The following is a 25,829-nucleotide window of genomic DNA, read 5'->3' on the forward strand; positions in this document are numbered from 1 at the left end:
CTACTTTTAGCGTGCAGTTGCGTCGCGCTGCAAACACGGAGGCTTACTACGAGCCTATTAATAGACAATTAAACGTTTGCGTTTTCACCTTTCGTCAGATCTTCCCGCTGGAGCAACTCTTTAGCATTAGTTCAACCCAGCAGCCAGAAGACTTTGTTATATGGTTGGTTGTGCGTGAATGAATGAATGGACATGTGAATGTCACGTCCATTCATTTATTAGGTTCCGAATTTTTTTGTTGAACTAACCTCATGAGCCAAAACAAAGTGACACGTCCACGGGGAACTAGTCGTCTTGGTTTTACGTTCTTGCGTTTTACGACCATTAAATCACATGAAGCACTTTAAGACCCACGATTAAAAATAAAGCAGTTCGCGTAATAAGAAATACTTAGACATTATTTTCCAGCACCACGACCCCTATAAAGTTACAGTGTGGATATTTATTTATTTATTTTTAGTATACCATTTAACGATTCCAGGTGGCGGAACTGAGGTGGGGGTGAGGGGCAGAAATAAACTGCTGTGTCATCTGAGCTGAGTTGTTGTTTATCATATTGTGAAAGTCTGATGTAGCAGCATTTCTAAAAACAACACATGACCGTCGCTCGCGGGACAGATACTTTTGAACAAACTGCTCTGAAGACAAATGAAACTTCGAAACACTGACAGTGGAAGAAATCAGAGAAGGTCAGAACCAAAACAGGAACCAGATGTGAAGTAGGACACAAAAGCCTTTTGACGGGACACTGACGACTTCAGACAATAATTATTAATAGATTCAACATGTGGACTGACAGAGAGACCTGTTTGTCCAGAGTAAAGTATGTTAAAGGCATGAGTAATCGAGTGTGCCACGGGCCTTTGAGTGAAAGCATGCAGAGTGATGTTGGGATACACACACGTGTGTGTGGAGAGTGATCTCTTCAGAGTGATGTTGGGATACACACACGTGTGTGTGGAGAGTGATCCCTTCAGAGTGATGTTGGGATACACACACGTGTGTGTGGAGAGTGATCTCTTCATAGTGATGTCGGGATACACACACGTGTGTGGAGAGTGATGTTGGGATACACACACGTCTGTGTGGAGAGTGATCTCTTCAGAGTGATGTCGGGATACACACGTGTGTGGAGAGTGATGTTGGGATACACACACGTCTGTGTGGAGAGTGATCTCTTCAGAGTAATGTTGGATTACACACACGTCTGTGTGGAGAGTGATCCCTTCAGAGTGATGTTGGGATACACACATGTCTGTGTGGAGAGTGATCCCTTCAGAGTGATGTTGGGATACACACATGTCTGTGTGGAGAGTGATCTCTTCAGAGTGATGTTGGGCTATACACACACGTCTGTGTGGAGAGTGATCCCTTCAGAGTAATGTTGGGATACACACATCTGTGTGGAGAGTGATCTCTTCAGAGTGATGTCGGGATACACACACGTGTGTGGAGAGTGATGTTGGGATACACACACGTCTGTGTGGAGAGTGATCTCTTCAGAGTAATGTTGGATTACACACACGTCTGTGTGGAGAGTGATCCCTTCAGAGTGATGTTGGGATACACACACGTCTGTGTGGAGAGTGATCTCTTCAGAGTGATGTTGGGTTACACACACGTCTGTGTGGAGAGTGATCCCTTCAGAGTGATGTTGGGCTATACACACACGTCTGTGTGAAGAGTGATCTCTTCAGTGTGTATCAGAGCAGCTGCTAACACAGGCCTCTGCTCACTGGTAGATCATTAACTGACATTAAAGTTTGGAGCAGGTTCTGTTGGGCACACACACACAAACACACCCCACACAAACAAGCACACACACAGTACATGAGATCTCTGCTTTCATACTGGTTCACTGTTTTTCTGGCTTTCTGTGGCACCTCTTTTCGCACATGGTTAACCTTCAGTGTTGAAAGGCGAGTTCTGCCTCAGCAAAGGTCTGCTAGCTGTTGTAGGAAGCCAAGGCAGGTCACTGCAGAGTCCCGGGGCCACGCCCACACCAGGCATGCGGCTGTAACACTGCAGACTGTTAATATACACACAGGATTAGCCAGATAATAGTCCACTCTCCAGACACAGATTAAGCCCAGATCAGGACTGAGGATCATCAGCAGTTCATGAATAATCTTCCTCTGTGTGTGTGTGTGTGTGTGTGTGTGTGTGTGTATGTGTGTAGAGTCACCCCCACGGCAGACACATCCGTGCATCACGTTTGCTGAACACCACCAGGAACTTTTCCTTAGTAAATTCAGAGGCTTTGTTATTCTGTCCTCTGCGTGCCTGTGAGCGACGGCCAGAATACTCTCAGGTCTGCTCAAGAAGAACCGCTGAAGGTGTTTCTGGACAACCAACACCTTCTGGTTGGTCCTGTGGACCTAGCAACTGATTTGTAAAGGCAAAATTGTGAGTGGAAGCTCTTCCAAGCAACGTTGGAGTCCTCTGTGAAGCATGGCGCTGTAGTAGTAGTAGTATGCATACCTGAAAGGAACGAGGAAATCTGAGAAACGCTCCAGAAAAGATCACGTGACCTTAATGAGCTGTGAAGCCTCCACGACCCCCACATCAGACTCGTTTCAGACTCTTACGCGCCCTCTAGTGGTAGAACACGTGAGATGCAACTTTGCTGCACTCATGAGGTTGGAATTTTCGACAAATTGTAATGAATATTATTTTATCAGATTAAATATGCCTGATATTCAAGCGAAGAGCTGGACGTATCTGGTGAATAAACGCAGGCAATCTGGTGAATAAAAATGTGTTTTCTAATACTCTTAGTTAAGCAATAATGAGGTTTTTAAAGAGATTTTATATGGAAAAGGTTTTACCTTGTTGAGGCCTTGATATGCACGGCGACATGTCTAATAATGACTCATAGCAGAACAGAACAGTGGCATGTCCGGCTCGTTGTATTATTCGTATTTCACCACTAGGTGGCCTCGACGAGCAGGAAAATGGGCTGTGGCGAGATAAAGCGAGGAAGCGGGCGCACGTCGAGCGGACGCGAGCGCAGAGCGGTGGGATCGTGTGCGCGACGGACGAGCGGGGAGCACAGATCATCCGCCCAAGGCCTTCTGACCTGCTCGCGTCATGTCGAAGAACACCGTGTCCGATCGGTTCCGCAAGGTGGACGTGGACGAGTACGACGAGAACAAGTTTGTGGACGAGGAGGATGGAGGGGAGAACCAGCTGGGTCCGGATGAAGCGGAGGTGGACTCACTCATCAGACAATATCCTTCCATGATCAGACCACGGTGGCGATCAGACCAGACATCATGATGTGTGTTTGCACTTTGCCGTTAACCCGTATAATTAGGCGCGAGGACTGTTATATTAGACAGTGTTGGTATTTGACGCGGTTTGTAGATGCCAGTGTATCTAAGATCGTTATTGTGGCTGCGTTAGTTAGTGAATTAAGCATCCTGTGTTTTTGCAGTGATTTGGTTTTATCTAGCTGCGAGATGAGTGCAGTATTCCGTCAAAACGATCTTTGGATAGATCATTAACACGACACATTAAGTCTTAACAGGCAGATTTGTCAGTTAGACGATGTTAGAAATGGCTGTTCCGCTTCTGATGATCTGTAGACATAACAATTCATCAAACAGAAATACGTCTAGGCCATTCAGCTCAGCCAGCGTGTCTGCTACAAAAAAACACACACTCGAGCTTTTGTTCCTGGCCAAAACGCCAGTCTGTGGTCGTGACCGGCCCATTACAGATGTTTGCGTTATGCTGCAACAATCACTGTAGTGTTTTGTCCTCAACAGCCGTTTTGAATTAAAGCGCACGGCTTGCTGCGAAGGCGTCCGTCCAGTCACGCCCAATGCAGCTGCAGACCTTGCGGGGAACGGTGCTGTGGAGCGCGCGGACGTGCGGACATGACCGCGAGCGCGTTCGGACTTGCCCGCGAGCGCGTTCCAGAACAGGCTGCCCTCGCGCACGCGGCGGCTCCTCACAGCTGTTTCTGCGGAGGTGTCTGGTGGTGTTTCTGAAGCACGCAAACGTTTCTTTAAACACGTTTAAAAACGCCCTGAATGCGGAGCCACTCTGGTATTTTTGAGGAAGTTCATGTCATCTCCATATATGTCAGTTTTGGGAGACATTAACTTTTATTTCCTGATTTTGACCGCCCTCAGATTTCTCCTCATGGGTTCGGGCTAAAATATGTTTGTTGTTGTGACGAAATAAGTTTGCTTTGCTGTTGACTTGTTGATTTTGAAATGGGGGCTTGCTGTTCAGGCCATATTGTTTTTGTGTTCCCAGCCCTTTGAATGTTTTTCCCCCTAACAACTTCTTTAAAGGGAACCTCATGGAGGCTCTGCAGGCGGTCCTCAAAAACCCACCAATCAATACTAAGAACCAGAATGTCAAGGTGAGTCTGGGGAACCGTGATTGGTTGAGTGACCTGTCAGTAATGCTGTTGAACACCATCTACACGATCAACTCTGTCAAAGCACACACTGATGTTGAGCAGGGCCCATAGCTGAGGTGTGTACCTAATCTCCAATCCTCCAGGACCGTGCAGAGGGGCTGGTGCTAAAGGTTCTCAGCGCCTTCAAAGCCAGTGACGTAGAGAAGGGGGTTCAGTCGCTGGACAAGAACAGCGTGGACCTGCTGATGAAGTACATCTACAAGGGCTTTGAGCGGCCGTCGGAGAACAGCAGCGCCATCCTCCTGCAGTGGCACGAGAAGGTACTGCACCCCAGGCCACACACTTCACCGAGAAGATCTTGGTGCTTGAACAGATGCTCATGGTGGCCATGTTGTCTCCAGGCTCTTTGTGCAGGAGGTGTGGGCTGTATCGTCAGGGTGCTGACCGCCAGGAAGACCGTCTAAGCGGCGTCCGCATCTCCCTGACCTTTAGGACTGAACAACAAGAGCGCCACCTGCTGGTACATCCAGAACAAAGAAGACAACTCCCACCGGGTGCTACAAACAACCCCCATCAATCCTGCTCTCACCAAACCAGTCTCTCCATCTTTCCATCTCTGTATTGTGGTCCCACAAAATTCTCTCTCTCTCTCTCTCTCTCTCTCTCTCATATTGGTGCCATTAACTTTATGGTAGATTTAGCTTCTCTCAGGAAAAACCTTGAGGCTCGTCACCTTAAGAATGCAAGTAGCTCATTATGATTTGATTTTTGTGTGATTTTAAAGTTTCCACCATTACACTTCCTGAGGAGCCCCGATTGTTCTCAAAACGTGTATTTATCCTCCCTGCTGGTTGTCCTGGGCTTGTGGTCCTAGCCTGACCTGCACAGCCACTGAGCGGGACACCCCGCTGGATCACTGGGGCTACTGCGTCACTTCCTGGGAGTCTCCTGGCAACACCTGGGCCAGATTAGGATTAGTGGCCCACTGGTCTGCTGGGCTCCCTCTCACTCGTGACCCTTAACCCCAACTCATCAGTATTCGCTCAGAAAAACAACCAAAGGGCTTTAGCTGCTTTCTACACAACAGGAACACAATCCAACATTGTTTTGCAGTACATGTGAAGTATACAGCAGAGTCTTCACCTAATGGCTGATCACTGTTACTATTTTCCTAGGTCAATTTTTAATGCTTCCCTCGGAACAGGCATTCATTCAGGACGACTTCCTGGGGTCCTATGAAGCAGCCATTTCCCTAACACCGCTAACGCTATCGTAGGTTAGTAATGATCGTGTTGGTCATCCGTGTCGTCACCTCTTGCCATGTATGCGTCTTAAGCCGTGGTACTGCCTAGCACTTACAAGTCCGTAAAAGTCATTATTGATCTGACCGTAAGTGTTTTTTGTCTACTAAATCATGTTTTCAGCTGTTTGTAACTTCTCTCTGTTAAAAGCAGACGATCACTGTCGACATTTCTTTTGAGAACTAGTGATTACAAAATGTGTCTGAAGAAGTCGATCTAACGGACCTGTCTCTCTGATGCAGTAGAGTTTCACACTCTTGTGAACATGTGCAAATGGTCTACAAACCAAACTGGTGTTAAAACTGCCTTACTGAATATTCCTTTTTAATGTTTGTGTTTTTGAAATGGAATAATAAAGATTTATACATATGATCACAGGACATCGTGTCCCATTTACACAGAACAGGGAACAGAGGACACAGCTGTGGATTGGACATTTACTGTCTGCTTTAAAAAATGAATACAACACAATATAGAAACATATTACAGAAATAAAACCAACTGCTTATATACAAATAATAAAATTAGAATACATCTTTGTTAATGGACTTAGTGTATTGTAAAAAAAAAATCGTATTTAACATATTAACCCGGTATGATGAGCTTGTGCTGAAAACATTAATTCCTGTACATAATTAAAAGTATAAAGCCATGTCATAGACAAAACAGCTTTTTTTAAAGGGAAGGCAGTGCTTACCTGAGACGGATATTCTATGTTTGTTATTTTTGATTATGTTGCTCACCCCTGATTTTTTTTTCTGGACGAGCACTACAGAGCTTCTCTCTGGATCACACCCAGAACTTCAGCCTTCACAGAACATCTCCACAGAACCGTTCGTGCACACACCGCTGCCTCGTGCACACGCCAAAAATACTGCCTCGCATTCTGGTTTTCAAGCACTTCCCAATAAGTTAATAGGTAGACATACACATACAATTATACCTTTTTCTCTCTCCGCCACCTGGCTGTCCTGTAAAGTGGGCCTTTTATACAATGTAGCAGGGTGGTTTGTCCGGATCACGCAGGACTGGCTTAGCTGCTTTGGCCAGCTTGCTCACACCAGGAGTCACTACACCGTCCAGACACGTGTCAAGCAGTCTCTCCTTGGAGTGCCCCTGGGGTTCATGTTAGGTCCTTTTTGTTAACTATCAGTGCACTGGGCAACGCAGCACAACTCCGCTCCAAATGATGGATCTCAGAAACGATCAGCGGGTTTTTCTTCAAGTGGAGGATCTACAACTACACGTGATTGCTTTACACCCACAAACGTGCACACACACACACACACTCGTGCACACACAGTTTTGTGTTCTCTCGCATTTCCCCCTTGCCCCTGCTTTGCTGGTCGTGGTAAAGTGCTCTCAGTAGGGGTACGCAGAGACGGCGATGTAGACGATGAAGGTTGTCTGGTACTCGATGCCGCCGTCGAGGCCGTAGGACAGCGCGCGCACTTTGATGCGGTAGGCCCTGGGCTCACGCAGCGGCCGCGTGGTGAAGAGCACACCCTTCAGGTTCTCGTCTCGCAGGGCGAAGGGCAGAGTGGCGTCCTCGTCCGCCGCCAGGAAGCTGGTGCGGGGGTGCACCACCCCGTCCTGGGTGTAGGCCACCAGGCGGATGAGGTCCTGGTTAGCGGCGATGCCGAAGGGCAGAGACAGAAGTTTGTACTCCAGGGCGTAAGGGCTGAGGGCACACTCCAGGTCGTTGGGGGGGCAGTTCTTCAGACAGAATCTAAACAGGAAAACAAATTAAGACAACAGTGCTGATCAAGGACTAGATTTTATTTGTGTGTGTGTGTGTGTGTTATCTTGGTTTAGTCTGTGTCTGTTATGGTAAATACTCCCACACGTTATGGAGTGTTATGAGGAAGTGCGGTGCCGGGGCAGGCCTGGTCCTACCCTGTGGCTGGATCTCGTTGGTAGTGGGGTGGGCAGGGCGTGTCGATGCACTGGTAGCTGCCCCGCGTGTTGAAGCACATTCTGTTCACGCCACACTGTATATTCTGCTCCAGGCACTCATCTACGTCTTCTCGGCGCGAGGGTTGACAATAGACAACGATTTCAATTCTTATTTCATTATTCAATTTAAATAGGAAAAATTCACCCCCCCCCCCCCCCCCCCATCTGACTAATTAAGCCCCATGTCCCCAGCAGGAAGCTCCACACAGCAGCAGGACAGAGCGACCCGCTGCCCTCAGAGCGACCCGCTGACCTCAGAGCGACCCGCTGCCCTCAGAGTGACCCGAACTCACCTTGGCAGGTTTTGCCGTTGGTCATGAGGCGATAGCCGTTGGGACATAAGCACCTGTGGCTACCTGGTGTGTTCATACACTCGTGCTGGCATGTGTCCCTCTGCTCACACTCATTGATATCTGCACAGACACACACACACACACAAAGTTCAATAGGCCAGTCCCCCAAAACAGAACCATATACCATATATTCCACCATATATTCACCATTTTTAGATATGAAGCCATGCTTACAGCTAGTTTGCTCACTCATGTTAGCAGGCAAAATCTCCACTAGATGGTGCTATTAGAACCGGAGGCTTTTAGCATCAATAAAAGGGAAGAAGCTGGTAGTGGTGCAGTGTTGGTCTTTGTCATGCCACGTTGGTCCTTGCAAAGTTCTCTCGTCTTCTGATTTGATATCATGTTTTACAGGAAATGATGAGAGACGAGCAACAGGCCCCAGATGCAAATGCTACATCTAGAATCACCAAAGATCTAGAAACCTTTGATGGTTCCTTCTACTTAGATAAAAAAAAACAGCTGTAATTCCTGCAGGAACTTGAATCTGGTGGTTCCCCAGATATGAATGGACATCAAAGCCAAGAGGTTTTTATTTTACTTTATGTATATTGTTTCATTCCAGTGAGTACGGAGCCAAAATATCCCAAAACACCATAAATACAACCACCACTCTCACTATATTCTATCCGTAATACCCCAGACTTGCAGAAGCAGTGCTTCAGTTACCTCTGCACCGGCCCCCTCCTGCCCTAAAGCCCCCAGGGCAAGGCGCAGCGGCCCTCCGAGAGCGCGAAGGGGCACCACCGACCCGGTTGCGCCCCCTGGTGGCAGCGTAGGAGTGGAAGCTCTGAGAAGCCAGGCTGTGGTAGCGATGCTCATAGGAACCGCGCTCGGGGGAGTTCTGTGAGGTGCGGAAGCCGTACGAGAGGCTCTCGTAGCTGGGCAGGCGATCCAGCCCCGCGCAGGACTTGCCGTCGCCCAGCAGGTGGCGCCCTGGAGGGCAGACGCACTTGTAGCTGCCCGGGCTGTTCACGCAGCGGTAGGCGCAGGGCGTGGGCACACGCTCACACTCGTTAATGTCTGCTCTCCGAGCAAGGCGTGAGGGAGAGCGAGAGAGGGAGGAGTGTGAGAGAGAGAGAGAGAGAGAGAGAGAGAGAGAGAGAGAGAGAGAGAGAGAGAGAGAGAGAGAGAGAGAGAGAGAGAGAGGGGAAGAGAGAGAGAGAGGGAGGAAGAGAGAGAGGGGAAGAGAGAAAGAGAGGGGAAGAGAGAAAGAGAGGGGAAGGGAGGGAGAGGGGGGAAGGGAGGGAGAGAGGGGAAGGGAGGGAGAGAGGGGAAGGGAGGGAGAGAGAGAGGGAGAGGGAGAGAGAGAGGGAGGGAGAGAGGGAGAGAGAGAGAGGGAGGAAGAGAGAAGGGGAGAGAGGGAGAGAGAGGGGAAGGGAGAGAGAGGGGGAGAGAGAGAGGGGAAGGGAGAGAGAGAGGTAGAGGGGAATGGAGAGAGAGAGGGGGAGAGAGAGAGGGGGAAGAGAGAGAGGGAAAGAGAGAGAGGGAAAGAGAGAGAGGGAAAGAGAGAGAGGGAGAGTGATGGGTAAAAACAAAGAAAAGCAAAGGCCAATCATGGAACAGAATAAAGATCAACACAGTGTGATAACAGGGAAACAGAAGAACAGAACAGGAGGAAGAATAGAACAACAGAAACACAGTGAGGGGAGAGAAACATGAAACAGGGGATCAGTAACCACCCCGTAAAACAGCATGTGTGACAGGCAGGACTAGATGCCTGACTAACTCTAGTCTTCATTCATCATCTTAAAAACAAAACGTGCTTTAAATCTATTTCTCGTGGATCTGCTTCTCGGTGTCAGTGTGGACCAACCGGAGACTGGACTGACTTTAACTGTCCTACAAGCCAGAGCAAAAAGCACAGTGATCAAGGCCCCAAGCAAGAGTCAAAGGTTAAAGGTTAAATGTGACATGAGAACAGGATAGAGAACAGGACAGAGACAGGACAGATAGTGCAGGCCTTGCTGTGAGAACAGACGTACCAGTGTGAATCTTTCTCTTCCCACCTCATGTACCGTGTGGGCCCGATCGCACGGGGCAACACGGGTAGTTACACCTCAACAAGGACCATTCCCCCAGTTCTGAATACTGGCATAGTGTTCTCTTCCATTCAAGATGCTTCTCAGGTTTATCATGGACTCAAGCAATGTGCCGATACAAGCAAGCAGGCAGGTGTGCAGAAATACACAGCCAGTGATCTCTGGGGGGGGGGGGGGGGGGGGTGTGTCTAGCAGGCACAGAGGTGGAACAGTACGACGCGTTTGATTGGGCAGAGACAGACGGGGAAGACAGGTAGGCAGGCAGGAAACAGCTGGCAGCCAATGCGTGAGTGGAGGCGGGGCTCCGTACGTACCGAGGCAGGGCAGGCCCACGCCCTGTGAGCGGTGACCCCTGGGGCAGCTGCAGTGGTAGCCCCCCCTGCTGTTCTCACAGATCTGATTGTACCTGCACTGGTGCGAGCCGTCTCGACACTCGTCAACATCTGCACGGGGAAACACACAGCAGACGCCAGCGTGACAACACCCGTCCGTTCATTCTTACGCCCGCAACTTCAGAACTACGCCCCGCAAGACCTGTACGACTGGGACTCTTAATAGCGTCATACGAAAGAGGAAAAGCTCATGCATGTATCTTGCCCCAGCGTCTCTTGGGGCATCGGGGGGGGGGGGGGGTTGGTGGGTGCACACTGACCTACGCAGGTGCCGTTTGCTCCTTTGGTCATGCCCGAGGGGCAGAGGTCGATGCAGGTGTAGCCGCCACGCGTGTTCTTACACTGCTGGTCCGAGCGACACACTCTCTGTCGACACTCGTTGATGTCTGGAGGGAGGAAGTAAACCCAGCACACCAGGATTGGTCACAAAGGAGAAGGTCAGTGGCAGGGAGGGACGGTCCCTAAATGGGGAGGGGAGGGGCTATAGGTGGGGGCGGGGCTAGAGGCGGCACTGACCAATGCAGCGGCGGCTCCTGAGCTGGTAGCCGGGGTCACAGGCACAGCGGAAGCTGCCAATGGTGTTGAGGCAGTGCTGGTGACACGGGGAGGAGTCCTGACACTCGTTTACGTCTGGCAAACAACAACGAAAATGATGGAACTTCTCACACGATCCCTAAGCCACCACGGTGAGGATTGGAGCATCTGAAAGGGGCGTGGCCCTGAAACACCTTCATCTAGCTGGAGTGTCCTCCTGACAGGGTAATAACACGAACCTGTACAACTCAAGCCATCTGCGGTTCTCCTGAAACCCCGCCCACAGCGCATCACGCAACGGTAGGAGCCAATGGTGTTCTCGCAGTCCTGTCCGTCATGGCACACGTGCCCGCCCAGTGAGCATTCATCAATGTCTTGAGACAGAATATAAAGATGTTTTATTTACATTAAATAACATATCACTCAGCAACACTGCTTGCAGGTAATTCTCTATGTGTTAATGGTGTGTGTGTGTGTGTGTGTGTGTGTGTGTGTGTGTGTGTGTGTGTGTGTGTGTGTGTGTGTGTCGGAACCTTGACATGTCCTGCCGTCTGCAGAGATGGTCAGTCCCCCGGGGCAGGAGCAGTAATACGTGCCCACGGCGTTGTGGCAGGTATGGGAGCAGGGTCTGCCTTCCTCACACTCGTCCTCATCTTCATCACCACGGGAACAAATGAAAAGCACTCGGCGAATCACAAGCAACTCATTGACACACAATCTTACTCCCCACCGATGCACAACGGTGGGTCTACTACGGGACTAAATACCATCCAGACTAAAATCATCCCACTGTGATCTCTTACGCCATGAACGTATCAAATTAATGTTTGTGGTGTAAAGTCCTTGTCTGGCGATGTCTTCCTGCTCTGTGAGTAGGAACGTCTGTGACTGAAGGCCTGTACCTGCACAGTAGGGTCCAGACGGGTCCAGCAGGAAGCCAGCGGGACACTGGTTACTGCGCTCCCCTGTACACAACAGAACCAGAGAGATCCAGTGAACACACATAACATAACAGGACCTCGGCCCCCAGCAGCACCAGACGTGTGCCTCACCCTTCGCAATGGTGGCGTGGATGGTGAACTCCAGCACTTCCTGTAGGGGGCGGTATCGAGCGCTGATGGCAGAGGCGTGGAGAGTCTGCACCAGATACGGCATCTTGCCCCTGGAGGGGTCGTAGGAGATGGTATGGTTCCAGGAGTAGGGTACGCTCACACCGTCCACGCTGAACATGCGTGTGGACAGAGCGTACAGCTGCCCAGGGCCCGTCTGGATGTAATCCTCAGCGTAGTCCTGGGGACGGACACAAAACGCCCAGCACTAAGAGGAGACCCTCACACACACCCCACGCTCAAAGGCAGACGCTCCCTTGGGTTCTGTATTTCTGTCTTTTGACACCCTTCACTTTTGCGTGATCACTAGTGGCCCCAACCTTGAGGTTGATGTCCGCGTTGGAGGGCAGTTGAAGGACGTGACCGTTCACCACTACGTCAAACAGCAGGGCACCATCAGCGTCGAGCCCGCGAACCACGTGGGTCATCCTCAGGACCTCCCCTAACACGTGAGCAAACACACGTGAGAAGAAAGAAAAAAACGTGAGCAGGGATAGGGGTAATAGCTCAGAATGAGGCAGCCACCATTTATTTACAAGGTTACATTGCGCTTTCCTGGTCTCAAAGAGCTCAGCGTGATTCATTATCAAATGCATCGAGCTGCGTGTGCGTGGTGTAGCATCCCTGCCGCTCACCCGTGGCGAACTCCACCTGCGTCTCCCGTCTGAAGAAGCCCTTGGTGAGGGTGTAGCCGTTGACGGCCTCGCCCAGCTCCTGGGCTGTGGTCCAGTAGATGGGATTTAGCAGGGAGACCAGTTTCCTCATAGCAGGGCCTGGGGAACAAAACCCGTCTGATGAGCCCGGACCAGAGCACGACTCTGGATACCAGAGGAGTTATTCACTCCTTCTGATCTTCTCATCTGAGATGTTTTTTTTGGGTAATACTAAGCATTAATCACGCATGAAAGCCCAGAATCTGCGGTTACTGACCGAGCCCCCTGGGTACGTTAGTGATGGTGGCGTGGACCACCTTCTCCCCTGAGGGGGTGTTGGAGATGGTGGCGTTGATCAGGGCGATGCCAAACTCCACATCATTAATGTTGCCAATGAAGCTCCCTCTGGCCTTCTGAGGACCACCTAGAGGAACATGGAGGCTCATTTCTGAACACACAGTTAAGTGCATCTGTTTTGTTTCTGATTGAAAATGGCAGACGTGTGGCGTTCACCTGGACATGGCTGGACGTTACACCTGGTGAGCTGGGTGGAGTCTCCTGGACAGGGCCGTCCCTGGTTGCTAGGAGACGGGCTGTTACAGAGGCGGAGCCTTGTCCGCTCTCCACCACCGCAGGAGGAGGAACACTCGCCCCATGTTTGCCATGGACCCCAATTACCATCCACTGACACACACACACACACACACACACACACACACACACGTTTATGATTTAATCTAAAATGGTCCTATGATCTAATTCAGGCCTGCCTGCCCGCCCTGAATATAATATTGAAAGGCTACTGAAGACCTTTATGAAGATGGTGTGTATGTGTTGTAGTGTGTGTGATAGTGTGTGTGTGTGTGTGTGTGTGTGTGTGTGTGTGTGTGTTTGTGATGGTGTGTGTATGTGATGGTGTGTGTATGTGATGGTGTGTGTGTGTGTCTTACGAGGGCAGCTAGCTGTACTACATCTCTGGATCTCCGTGTCAGTTCCTGCACACGCTCGTCCCCCATTGGCTGGTGGTGGGTTGTCACATGACCTGTAGCGGCGAGCTTGTCCTCCATTACACGTCCTGCTGCAGCTGCCCCAGCTGCTCCACGGACCCCAGCTGCCATGGACTGAAACAGAGGCACGTGTGTGTGTGTGTGTGTGTGTGTGTGTGTGTGTGTGTGTGTGTGTGTGTGTGTGTGGTGTGTGTGTGGTGTGTGTGTGTGTCTCTCACTGGGGCATGGTTCACTGTTGCAGAAGTCAACATGGATGTCGTTTCCTTCACATTGCCTGCCTCCATGCTGGGGGGCGGGGCTGGCACATAGGCGTGTCCTCTGTCTGGTCCCGCCTCCACAGGAAACACTGCAGGCTCCCCAACTTACCCACGATGACCACTTGCCATCAACTGTAGAGTAGGAACAGTTATGCATCATCATTAGCTGTTTAGCATGAGTCAAATATAACACATCTGCCTAAAGGAATCCAGTTAACGGTTTAGCAACAGATAACCTAGCCAGGTCAGGGGTTATGTCCTGTTATGTCCTGAGGTTATGTCCTGAGGTTATGTCCTGAGGTTATGTCCTGTTATGTCCAGGGGTTATGTCCTGTTATGTCCTGAGGTTATGTCCTGTTATGTCCAGGGGTTATGTCCTGTTATGTCCAGGGGTTATGTCCTGTTATGTCCAGGGGTTATGTCCTGTTATGTCCAGGGGTTATGTCCTGAGGTTGTGTCCTGTTATGTCCAGGGGTTATTTTCTGTTATGTCCAGGGTTTATGTCCTGTGATTATGTCCTGAAGTTATGTCTGTTATGTTCTGAGGTTATATCCTGTTATGTCCAGGGTTTATGTCCTGTGGTTATGTCCTGTTCTATCCTGAGGTTATGTCCTGTTATGTCCTGTTCCTGAACCTCATTAACCTGAACCAGGTGACCAAGGAACGAGACATTTTGATTGGCTGATTCAGCTGGTAAGACATTAAACCTGTGGCCTGTTTTGAGGTTCCGAGAACCATCTCGAGAACCTGTCGGGTTAATAAGAAGCTCAGAGCAGCACAGCGTGTGGACCAGTGAAGCGGTGTGAGCGTGGCGGTCCCCCGGGCCTCTCACCAGGACAGCTCCTCTCTGTGCACACTTGCGTCTGGAGGTCTGCCCCCTCGCACGGCGGCCCGTCAAAGGAGGGCGGGGGGTTGTTACACAGCCGTACCCGCGTGGCCGTACCTGCCCCACAGGTCTCGCTACACGGGCTCCACGGCAGCCAGGCACCCCAGTTCCCGGCCACTGACAAACGTGGACAGAGAGACATTCAAAACAGCTCCGTCAGACACCAGCGTGCACATGTGTGAACCAAACAGGCTCCTGTATTCTTATCACACATCCGTGTGTGTGGCGTGCTCACCGGGGCAGGGCCTGATGCTGCACACCACAGCCTCTGCCGCTCTCCCCACACACGCCCGGCCCCCGTGCTGGGCAGGAGGCCTGCTGCACGCCCGCACCCTCGTCCTGTTACCCTGACCGCAGGTACGGGAACACTCGTCCCAGGACGACCACTCCGACCACTGACCGTCCACTAGACACAAACACACACGTGGACAATGGTGAACGCACAGGCAAGCGGCTACTATTACACGTGCCTTTAAGTGGGAGGTGTGGATCTGACCTGGACAGGGTTTGCCTTGGCAGCTGCGTGTCTCCGAGGCTGCTCCCATACAGTGGCGCCCCCCGTTGGATGGGAAGGGGCTGTTGCACTGCCTGAGCCTCTTCTGAACACCTGGACCACACGACACGCTGCAGGCCCCCCACTCCATCCACTCAGAGAAGCCTCCGTGGACTGGGACCCACACACACGGACACACACACACACATACACGCACACGCGTACACGCGCACACGCACACACACACACACACACACACACACATATATGAGGCTACTTCCCTCTCTTACTAACTCTGCTGGTTGATCTTTTTCTGTTACAGCAAAACTCTGGGAGACTTCTTGAGAATGTTAGAAATATGTTCTTTATAGCTTCTCTATTTTAGTAAATTTGATCTATTATCTATTGTCAACACATCCTTTATTTGATCTTAATGTAGTATTATGTAAAGCACTTTTTGGAGATTTTGGAAACAAAATTGAATGTGCAAGATTAACGAACTGCTGACGTCCCGACATGGCCGACGTCGTGAGGGGGCGGTGACGCTCACCGCGCACGGTCAGGGTGGCGCGAGACAACGCTGAGCCCATCAGGTTGCGGGCCACGCACTCGTACTCCGCCGTGTCCTCTTTCTGAGTGCCACTCAGCCGCAGGGACCCGTCAGGCAGCGTGGCGATGCGTTCGTCGCCCAGCAGGGGGCGTCCGTTACGTGTCCACTCGATGACGGGCTTGGGCTCACCCTGGGCCTGGCAGCTAAGGAGGGCAGAGGAACCCGAGTCCACCACTGTGTCCAGGGGTTCCACGGTGAAGACCGGGGAGCCTGCGCGGGAGACAGACACTAGCTCAGCACTGGAGAAGCCCCAGGAACTGTAACTTGGCTTATCACTATTTTCTTCATTGGAGGTTATGTTTGTGTGTGTGTGTGTGTGTGTGTGTGTGTGTGTATAATGTGGAGACATATATGCTGTTACTCTGTAAGGTGAGCGTGACGGCCCTCTCGACTATGCCAGCGTCATTCGTAGCTATGCAAACATAGCTACCTGCATCCTCGCTCTGAAAAAAAAGAAGAAAAATTACGTTGATGAGTTTCTGCAACATTAGAACTTCCACAGTGTTCTAACGAAAAAGGTGCATGAATCATTTAACGCAACACACAACGCCTATTAGGTACTAGCTGACTGGTACAGCTAACTAAGAGAGAAGGTGTGTGCTGCAGTGTGCGTCGGTGAAGGTGGGTGGCGTGGTTGGAGGTACCACAGTGCCGTAGATGCCCAGGGAGCCGTTGGTTAGCTGGCGGATGCGGGCGTCGGTTTGGACACTGATACCCTTCTTACTCCATTGGATGGTGGGTGTAGGGTCGCCCCGCACCTCACAGTTCAGGATGGCGTTGCCGCCCAGAGGCTCGATGTGATTTGAATGGGCATCTCCGTCTATTATAGGAGGCTCTGGAGGGGACCACAGGAGACAGATAGATAGATCTTTATCCTTGTGGGTCCATCCATCCGTGGAGAACTCTCCTAGGACTGGTTAGGGAGGTGGTTCCAGAAAGCCGTGTCTCAGAGGCAGTTATGTATAATTCAGAGTGTTACTGTTGTGTACCTTTGACATAGACGAATCCGAGTGACTTCACAGAGCCCACGCGGTTCTCCGCCTCGCAGGTGTAAGTGCCCCCGTCGTCTTTCCGCACGTGCTCCACCACCAGCTCACTCACGCCATTCATGCGATCGTAATGGGCTACAAGCACAAACACGGAGGTGTTACGTCATGAAACGCTTCAGTCAACACATCATGCAAGGGCTTGCAAAAAGCTGTAGGGTGAAAGCCACATGACAAATACCAACAGACATGTACTCAAGTTACTTAAATATATTTCTAAGTATTTATGCCTTGATTGGCAGAAACTGACACTGACACCACTGAACTATGTCTACAGATGTCTGATGATAATTGCTGGAGCATAAAATATTATTTGATGAGACATGACCTCTTTACCTGGGATGATATTATTATTGAATGCCCAGGTGATTTTGGGCGGAGGGATGCCAGTAGCCCTGCAGGTCAGCAGGAGGCGCTCTCCCTTGTTGAGAGCCACGTCTCCCAGGAGTTCAGAGAAAGCTGGGTGTGTGTGCACGGACAGGGCCACAGTTCGACTGTCCTGCCCCACGGAATTGGTGGCCACACATGTGTAACTGCCAGAATCCTCAGGCTGCAATGCCAAAAGTTGCAGGTTAGAAAACCATTATGGACGGTGATATTCTCAGATGTCTATTAGCGAGAACTGCCGGCCACCTGAGCGACATCTATGATGAGATCTCCAGAGGGAAGGATGGTGAACTCTCCTGCTACGTCGCTCAGAGGGGTGCCGTCTCTCTCCCAGCTCAGGCTGGGCTGAGGGATACCATCGGCTGAGCAGGGCAGCACAGCCTGGGTGTTCTCCACCACCCACAGCTCGGGCTCGCCTCCACGTACGGTGGGAGGGACTGAGGAGGAAGGGTGATCATGAGAACTACAGGATCCATCCATCCATCCATCCATCAAACCCTCCTCTTAGACCCGTATGATGTCTAACGTCTTTTTGGACTCACCCAGCACCACGAGACTCATCTCCAAGCTGCTGCTGCCGGCCACGTTGGCCGCGGTGCACGTGTACCGGCCCGCGTCGTCCGCCTGAGCGAAGGCCAGGTGCAGGGAGCCGGCGGGCAGGACGCGGCGGTGCACGGTCTCGTCCAGCAGCTGCCCGTTCTTGTGCCAGCTGACGGCGGGTGTTGGGTAGCCGTCGGCGTGGCACTGCAGGCTCACGGAGCCGTCAACGGCCACGGTGTAGGACCTGGTGCTCGAACTGATGACTGGAGGCACTGTGTGAAAGGAATGAAGACTCGACATAAGAATGAGATACCCGACTGGCAAGGGAACAAGGGCGGAGCCGGTTTGGGTACAGCAGTATATGTGCCATCTGGTGGTGGTTGGCCCACCTCACCTTGCACCCTGAGTTTGGTCTTGCCCAGGGCTGTGCCTGCTGCATTCTGGGCTACGCACATGTAGGTTCCTGAATCTTCTACTTTGGCTCGTGAGATCTGCAGGCCACCGTTGGGCAGAATCGTGAAATCACCTCCTAAAAAAGTGTCGGGGGTGGTTAGAACGGTCCCTTCGCTACTGAAAATCTAAGACTCTTAGCAAAACTAGCATGCATGGGTAAAGTGGTAAAGTACCCATGCATGCTAATTTTGCCAACAGTCAGCGGAAGCCGGTCAGGTATTTATGTGAACGAAATCATGCCGCCAGTATTTTGCTCTTAGCTGTTAGCTTCACTGTTAGTGGTTAGCTTCGCTCTCAGCGTCGCTGTTAGCCAGGTTAGCATCCCTCACTCTCACCCGAGGTGTGGATGTTGATACCCTCCTTTTGCCAGGTGATAGTGGGGCGTGGGGTGCCCGTGGCGTGACACGGCAACGTCACGTGGTTGTTCAGAATGATGTCCAGTGTTGTTGGCTGCGTGTGGATCACTGGTGACTCTGAATGACCAAGCAGAACGGCCCATTACGTTATTAAGACAGCACTCATGATATTAGCAGGCTAATGGAATACGGCTACGTCCTGCCTCCCCAGTTTGAAATATACTGATCCTGCCGACAGCTGGTGAGCAGTTTGAATAAGAATACAAGAATAGCTGTAGGTGTGGGTGTGGCTTGATTAGGCTCCGCCCCCATTACCCTGTACAACAAGCTGGACGTGTCGATAGGCAGATCCAGCAGCATTCTTAGCAACACACGTGTAACGGCCAGAGTGACTCAGCTCTGCAGCAGTGATCTCCAGAGGACCTGAGAGAGACGAGAAGGACTTAGACTTGCATTTAGATGCAGTATATTGCAATGTAACTTCTTAGACGCTTCACCCAGAATGTGTTTCTGTGGCCCACAAGAATTATGCATGCTGAATTACGATGCTGTGATTTTGAGGACTCACCAGAGGGGAGAACCTTGTACACGTCTCCATCTCTGGCCAGTTGTACTCCATCTTTGCTCCAGTGCAGGACAGGGTCGGGCACTCCAGACGCAGTACACCCGATGACCACAGGGGTCAGTCTGCTCACCACCAGCTCTGTCGCTTCATCGGCAATGGACGGTGGCACTGCAGAGGCAGGCGAACCTGTTAACTTCATCCTGCACACAGAATCATAGCTCTTAGGAACAGGTAGGGGGCTCTCACCATGTACGGTAAGCATGATGGCTCTCCTCTTCTGTCCGGCCTCATTGGACACCACACACTCGTACAGCGCCGTGTCGTCCACCGTAGGTGCTATGACAACCAGCGAGCCTGAAGACAACAGCCTGCCAGCCCAAAAAATATCAAAGTTTGATCAGACGGATTAGAAATGATTAGATTACTGAACATACAGGTACTGAACGTACTGAACATATACAGTTGTGATCAAATTTATTCAACCCCCAATGCTGCGAAGGGTTTTATGGAATTCAGTGCACATTTGTAATTGTGTTCATAATGAAATCTTACAAGGACTTGTTAAAGAACTAAATGCAACTAAGATAGCATCAATTTTTTTTGTCATAAAGTATTAAATGGCCTTTTTGTGATTTCTTCATTGACACAATTATTCAACCCCTTTACGACTACCACTCCTAAGAACAGAGGTTCATTCCAGTGTTTTCCATCAGGTATTGAAAACATCTGTGGATGTCAACGAGCAGCAATCAAGCATGATAAGCACCAATTAGGCAGATTTAAAAGGACTGTGATACTCAGCTCCTTCTAGACATCTACTGGTGTGTTTCCAAGCATGGTGAAGGCAAGAGAATGGTCCCAGAAGACAAGAGAAGAGGTTATTGCTCTTCACAAGAATGGCAATGGATATAAAAAGATTGCGAAGTTGTTAAATATTCCAAGAGACACTATCGGAAGTATCATTCGCAAGTTCAAGTTAAAGGGCACAGTGGAAACGTTACCTGGTCGTGGCAGAAAGAAGATCCTGACCGCGACTGCTGTGCGCTACCTGAAGCGTAATGTGGAGAAAAATCCCCGCGTGACTGCTAAGGAACTGAAAAAAGACCTGTCAGATGTGGGCACTGAAGTTTCAGCTCAGACAATAAGGCGCGCACTGCATAACGAAGACCTCCATGCCAGAACGCCCAGACGCACCCCCTTGCTGACTCCAAAGAACAAGAAAAGTTGACTGCAGTATGCCAAAAGTCATGTGGACAAGCCACAAAGGTTTTGGGACAGTGTACTGTGGTCAGATGAAACTAAATTAGAACTGTTTGGGACAATGGACCAGCGCTATGTTTGGAGAAGGAAGAACCAGGCTTATGAACAAAAGAACACCTTGCCTACTGTGAAGCATGGCGGGGGGTCAATTATGCTTTGGGGCTGTTTTGCTTCTAATGGTACAGGAAAGCTTCAACGTGTGCAGGGTACCATGAATTCCCTTCAGTACCAGGAGATCTTGGAGGAAAATGTGATGGAGTCAGTCACAAACCTGCGGCTTGGGAGACGTTGGACCTTCCAACAGGACAATGATCCGAAGCACACATACAAGTCCACTAGAGCATGGTTGAACATGAAAGGCTGGAACATTCTAGAGTGGCCATCGCAATCACCAGACTTAAATCCAATTGAGAACCTCTGGTGGGACCTAAAGAAGGCAGTTGCAGTGCGCAAGCCTAAGAATGTGACTGAACTGGAGGCTTTTGCCCATGAAGAATGGGCTAAGATACCCATAGGTCGCTGCAAGACACTTGTGTCAAGCTATGCTTCACGCTTGAAAGCTGTCATAACTGGAAAAGGATGTTGTACTAAGTACTAAAAAATAATGTCACTAGGGGGTTGAATAAAACTGATAATGATGTGAGCACAGTAAAGACATTTGTGGTTATTCCATCATAAATATTATGTTATGTTTGTCTAATTTATAAGTGCCTCTTTGATATAATTGTAAATAAGATGACTGAAATGATCAAAATCAATGTCAAACTGGCCAAAACACTTTATTTCAGTGGGGGTTGAATAAATTTGATCACAACTGTAGATACTGAGCAAATGACACTTGTACCCTACAGGAATATTGGATCTTTCTTGAGGAGATTTAGATAATATATTCGACAGTAAGAGAGACAATAAAAGGAAGAAAACCTGTCTGAACCTGTACATATTCTGGTTCTGGTCGGTGTTGAGAGGCCGTCCGTCCTTGGTCCATGTGACGGAGGGTTTGGGTATACCAGTGGCCTCACAGGACAAAGTGGTCTGGACGTTGACCATCACCGTAACATTAGTGTAGCCCTCAGCGATGGAGGGGGGAACTGGGGTAGAAATGAGGAGAGGGGGGGCCACAAAAACTCAGATGACAAAGCTATAAAAGGACGACGATTTATCTGTCACGATTTATGTGTTAAAATCACTCCCTTAGTTCTTTATACACACGTTGAAATCATTAAGTCCAACTGTGCCAAAACCCATAAAGGCTGTTAGCCACCTCACGGAGGACCGAAGCGGAACCAGGGACATAGTGGTATAGTTTAGGCTGCTTTGGTACTGGGTGGGTCCAGTGCAGGAGTGGGCGTGGCCTCACCGTACACCTGCAGGTCCACTCTCTTGCGCTGCGTGCCAGCTGTGTTCGTGGCCATGCACAGGTACCGGCCCGTATCGGTCACCTGGGCTGAGTGGATGCGGAGGGAGCCATCCTCTGAGAAGGCGTACCTGCCCAGGTAGAGGAGACAGTTGTGAGGTCAACCGATGTGGCGTAGTCATGGAGGTTAACGGTGAGGACTGGTCTCCATGGTGAAGCCCACCTGTGGCTGTTTGCAGCCAGAACGGCTCCGTGTTTCCTCCAGGTGACGCGAGGGGTGGGCACTCCGCTCACCACACACTCCAGGACCAGGGGACGGTTCACCAGCACAGACACGGCCTGAGGACCAGCCTTGATGGTGGGAGCAACTGGAGATACACACACACACACACCCATACAACACACACACACACAGACAGACACACACACACACACACCCATACACACACACACACCCATACAACACACACACACACACACACACACACAGACAGACACACACACACACCCATACACACACACACACACCCATACACACACACACACACACACACACACAGACAGACAGACACACACACACACACACGCACTGATCAGCATTTGTGTCTGAAATCTATAAATTCCCACATTACTTACCCATATTCACTTACCGTTCACAGTGAGGTTGAAATGACGTCTGGTCTCCCCGGCCACGTTGCTCGCCAGGCAGGTGTAGCGTGCGGCGTCTCCCAACTCAGCGTTGTTGATCTGCAGGTAATGCCCGCCGGACAGGACACGCACCCGCGGAGACGTCTGAGGACAGGAACAGTGAGACTACTGCTCTATAGTCTTAGAGAACTTGTGTTTCTTATAGGTAGCAGCACTGATTCCTCCATTTCAGCAGTATTTTAGATCAACAGCATCTCTGACTCACTCTACTGGCATACAGGACACATTCTATTCTATTCTATTCTATTCTATTCTATTCTATTCTGTGTTATTCTATGAGTGAATAACACAGCACTTTAAATACAAGTGTTTGCTTTATGCTGAAAATCTAAATGTCAAAATGTAAAAGGTAGTCGGGAAAACACCTATCCTTAGGAATGTGTGTGTGTGTGTGTGTGTGTGTGTGTGTTGGGGGAGGTGAAGAGTGTGTGTGTGTGGGGAGGCTGTGTAGAATGTGTGTGGGGTTGTGTGTGTGTGTGTGTGTGTGTGTGTGTACCTTTAAGGCCACCCCATCTTTGATCCATGTGAGAGTAGGTGGTGGGACGGCGTCTGACTTGCACTCCAGGGTGAGCTGCCCATTCTTCAGCACGGCCACGTCCTGCTCACTGCTGTCTCCAGCGATGTTGGGGGGCACTGTGGGCACACGTCACCACACGTCACCACACGTCCCCACACGTCCCCACACGTCCCACGTCACCACACGTCCTACTTCACCACACACCACCACACGTCCCACGTCACCACACACCACCACATGTCCCCACACACCACCACACGTCCCACGTCACCACCACACGTCCCACGTCACCACACACCACCACACGTCCCACGTCACCACCACACGTCCCACGTCACCACACGCCACCACACGTCCCACGTCACCACACGTCACCACACGCCACCACACGTCCCACGTCACCACACACCACCACACGTCACCACACGTCACCACACCACCACACGTCACCACACGTCCCCACACACCACCACACGTCCCACGTCACCACACCACCACACGTCACCACACGTCCCCACACACCACCACACGTCCCACGTCACCACACGTCCCCACACGTCCCCACACGTCCCCACACGTCACCACACGTCATCACACGTCACCACACGTCCCCACACGTCACCACACGTCCCCACACGTCACCACACATCACCACACGTCATCACACGTCATCACACGTCCCCACACGTCACCACACGTCACCACACGTCCCACGTCACCACACACCACCACTCCTGTTCTGAAGCTGTGTCCACATGTGTAGAGGAGAACCCACCGTGTACTCTGACCAGGAACTCTCTGTCATCGTCTCCGGCGGGGCTGCTGGCCAAACAGCTGAACCTCCCAGCGTCCTCCACCTACAAGTGTGTGTGTGTGTGTGTGTGTGTGTGTGTCGGAGGCAAGCAACGTGGCCAGAGGCGTTAGAGGGTTCTGCCCACTTATCAGCACACAGTGGTCAGAAGGGTCAATCTAAGACTCCCTTGTCTCCCTTATCTTGATGTTTGTAGGAATTTGGGAAATTCAGTCTCTCACTTTTACATTTTAAAGGAATTTTAGGATAATTTTAATGGGTTTCTAATTCAATTTTATATCATACTGTATTTTTCTGAATGTCTCTATAGAGGGTTTTCCATCCACTGAGTTTTTGCGCATTTTGAAAATGCGCATGAAAAAAGCTGGATGGAAAAAGTCAAAAATTCGAAAAAAGCCCCAAATATCGCAAAAAGATTTTTACGCTAGGAGGAGGTGGAAAAGTTAGACTATCGCATCGCCAAAATTCGGAAAAACTGGATGGAAAAGGGTTTTTCGCATAAACGATGACGTATCAAGCCTCAAGTCATGTGGTTCTGTACATGATCGCGATGTAAAGATGGCAAATGCATACAAAAACAGTTCTGGAGAGAGCAAAAATTGAATTTAACTTCTCCATGTATAGAAAAGAAAAAGAAAAAAAATGTTTCAAAACCTCAACGTGCAAAAATGCGTAACTGCCAGATGGACGTAAAACCACTATTGTTTGGCGTCCTCTCACGTGATCTAAAGTTTATTCGCATAACTGTAATGAATGGAAACAAGGCTTAATTCGCATTTTTTTCTGCCGAAACTTGGAAATTGCGCATTATTTTTTCGAAAGGTTTGGATGGAAACCCGGCTTGTGACTCGTCTGTACTGTGGTGACATCGAGTCATGGAGGTTAGGAGAGAACTCACCGCTGCCACCCCCCATTTACCCCCCCATCTACCCTCCCCATATACCCCCCCTGCCCCCCTCTACCCCACCTCCCCCACCCCCCTGAGCGGTTAGCGTGTGTCGGACCTGAGCAGAGGCGATGCGAAGCCCCTCCCCCCCACGGAGGAGGCGCACGGCGTCCGTCTGGATCAGCGGGCGTCCGTCCTTCGTCCAGGTGAGCGTGGGGGTGGGGATGCCCTCCACCAGACACTCAAGTTCCACCGGGTGATTCACCACCACCGCCACCTCAGTGGGCGTCCCCGAACCTTTAATGCGCGGAGGGTCTGGGTGGCGGGGACACGAACACATCCTTACACCACCGACATCTCTTCTGGCTCTCTGTCTCTCTCAGTACTGTATGTTATTATGAACTATACTATATGTGAACTATACTATATGTATCATTATGGCTAAGTTCAGAATTAGCCAGTAATAATGGAACAACGCACTCAATTGCACAGGTACAAACTAATGAAGGAATCAAAACAATTTCAAATTTCAAAGAATTTGAAGGAATATAGACAATCTGCATGTCATGTCTCTCTCTCGCTCTCTTGTCTGTTTTTCTCTCTCATCTGTCTCTCTCGTCTGTCTTTCTCTCTCGTCGGTCTCTCTCTCCCTCTGTCTCTCTCTCTCGTCTGTCTCTACGTCTCTGTCTGTCTCTCTCTCTCCGTCTCTCTCTCTCTCTCTCATCTGTCTGTCTCTCTCATCTGTCTCTCTGTCTCTCTCTCTCACCGAGCACTTTGAGGTTGAAGTGTCGCCGGGCTTCCCCCGCAAGGTTTCGTGCGACACATGTGTACCGTCCCGTGTGGTTGACGTGCGTGTGGGAGATCTTCAGGGTGCTGTTGTGATTGAGCAGGGTGATGGGGGCGTGCGGGGTCAAGACATTCCCCTCTTTCAGCCACGCCAGACTGGGCGCAGGGGTCCCGTCCGACACACACACC

The 25,829-nt window shown here is 50.5% G+C and overlaps 2 protein-coding genes across 4 annotated transcripts in view; one reads left to right on the forward strand and one right to left on the reverse strand.

The window, feature by feature from the left end:
* Window positions 1-2,963: 2,963 nt before the first annotated feature.
* LOC143522617 (actin-related protein 2/3 complex subunit 5-A-like) lies at window positions 2,964-6,048 on the forward strand. Its single transcript, XM_077016335.1, has 4 exons — window positions 2,964-3,229; window positions 4,302-4,375; window positions 4,519-4,695; window positions 4,777-6,048. The coding sequence occupies exons 1-4, from the start codon at window positions 3,091-3,093 to the stop codon at window positions 4,837-4,839; spliced, it is 453 nt and encodes a 150-aa protein (XP_076872450.1). The 5' UTR covers window positions 2,964-3,090; the 3' UTR covers window positions 4,840-6,048.
* Window positions 6,049-6,099: 51 nt separating this feature from the next.
* hmcn1 (hemicentin 1) overlaps window positions 6,100-25,829 on the reverse strand; it is an 88,828-nt gene continuing 69,098 nt past the window's right edge. For 2 of the 3 annotated variants that reach the window (XM_077016327.1, XM_077016326.1), the window contains exons 68-107: window positions 25,621-25,829; window positions 24,973-25,169; window positions 23,933-24,014; window positions 23,137-23,273; window positions 22,583-22,724; window positions 22,156-22,300; window positions 21,936-22,063; window positions 21,510-21,666; window positions 19,562-19,683; window positions 19,319-19,483; window positions 19,066-19,173; window positions 18,730-18,867; window positions 18,336-18,470; window positions 17,944-18,213; window positions 17,648-17,838; window positions 17,351-17,564; window positions 16,958-17,092; window positions 16,613-16,803; window positions 16,330-16,411; window positions 15,909-16,178; window positions 15,362-15,532; window positions 15,101-15,271; window positions 14,812-14,982; window positions 13,941-14,111; window positions 13,666-13,836; window positions 13,229-13,399; window positions 12,993-13,139; window positions 12,698-12,835; window positions 12,383-12,504; window positions 12,006-12,243; window positions 11,856-11,918; window positions 11,487-11,606; window positions 11,193-11,327; window positions 10,936-11,049; window positions 10,680-10,805; window positions 10,342-10,470; window positions 8,655-9,008; window positions 7,926-8,045; window positions 7,573-7,699; window positions 6,100-7,405 (exon numbers count right to left, since the gene is read on the reverse strand). The exon at window positions 25,621-25,829 is cut by the window's right edge and continues 70 nt beyond it. In XM_077016327.1, the coding sequence (XP_076872442.1) occupies window positions 7,039-7,405; window positions 7,573-7,699; window positions 7,926-8,045; window positions 8,655-9,008; window positions 10,342-10,470; window positions 10,680-10,805; window positions 10,936-11,049; window positions 11,193-11,327; window positions 11,487-11,606; window positions 11,856-11,918; window positions 12,006-12,243; window positions 12,383-12,504; window positions 12,698-12,835; window positions 12,993-13,139; window positions 13,229-13,399; window positions 13,666-13,836; window positions 13,941-14,111; window positions 14,812-14,982; window positions 15,101-15,271; window positions 15,362-15,532; window positions 15,909-16,178; window positions 16,330-16,411; window positions 16,613-16,803; window positions 16,958-17,092; window positions 17,351-17,564; window positions 17,648-17,838; window positions 17,944-18,213; window positions 18,336-18,470; window positions 18,730-18,867; window positions 19,066-19,173; window positions 19,319-19,483; window positions 19,562-19,683; window positions 21,510-21,666; window positions 21,936-22,063; window positions 22,156-22,300; window positions 22,583-22,724; window positions 23,137-23,273; window positions 23,933-24,014; window positions 24,973-25,169; window positions 25,621-25,829 (6,544 nt within the window). In that variant the 3' untranslated portion in view covers window positions 6,100-7,038. The remainder of the gene's footprint in view (window positions 7,406-7,572; window positions 7,700-7,925; window positions 8,046-8,654; window positions 9,009-10,341; window positions 10,471-10,679; window positions 10,806-10,935; window positions 11,050-11,192; window positions 11,328-11,486; window positions 11,607-11,855; window positions 11,919-12,005; window positions 12,244-12,382; window positions 12,505-12,697; window positions 12,836-12,992; window positions 13,140-13,228; window positions 13,400-13,665; window positions 13,837-13,940; window positions 14,112-14,811; window positions 14,983-15,100; window positions 15,272-15,361; window positions 15,533-15,908; window positions 16,179-16,329; window positions 16,412-16,612; window positions 16,804-16,957; window positions 17,093-17,350; window positions 17,565-17,647; window positions 17,839-17,943; window positions 18,214-18,335; window positions 18,471-18,729; window positions 18,868-19,065; window positions 19,174-19,318; window positions 19,484-19,561; window positions 19,684-21,509; window positions 21,667-21,935; window positions 22,064-22,155; window positions 22,301-22,582; window positions 22,725-23,136; window positions 23,274-23,932; window positions 24,015-24,972; window positions 25,170-25,620) is intronic. The other variant, XM_077016328.1, reaches the window with a different exon arrangement.

Source organism: Brachyhypopomus gauderio, chromosome 9 (genome assembly GCF_052324685.1).
Source record: "Brachyhypopomus gauderio isolate BG-103 chromosome 9, BGAUD_0.2, whole genome shotgun sequence".
NCBI lineage: Eukaryota > Metazoa > Chordata > Actinopteri > Gymnotiformes > Hypopomidae > Brachyhypopomus > Brachyhypopomus gauderio.

Bases quoted from the DNA above. Each gene is read 5' to 3' on its own strand.
- LOC143522617 (XM_077016335.1), top strand. From the start codon at position 3,091: ATGTCGAAGAACACCGTGTCCGATCGGTTCCGCAAGGTGGACGTGGAC. The intron at 4,376-4,518 runs GTGAGTCTGGGG...CCAATCCTCCAG, and splicing joins CTAAGAACCAGAATGTCAAG to GACCGTGCAGAGGGGCTGGT. The intron at 4,696-4,776 runs GTACTGCACCCC...TGTTGTCTCCAG, and splicing joins TCCTGCAGTGGCACGAGAAG to GCTCTTTGTGCAGGAGGTGT.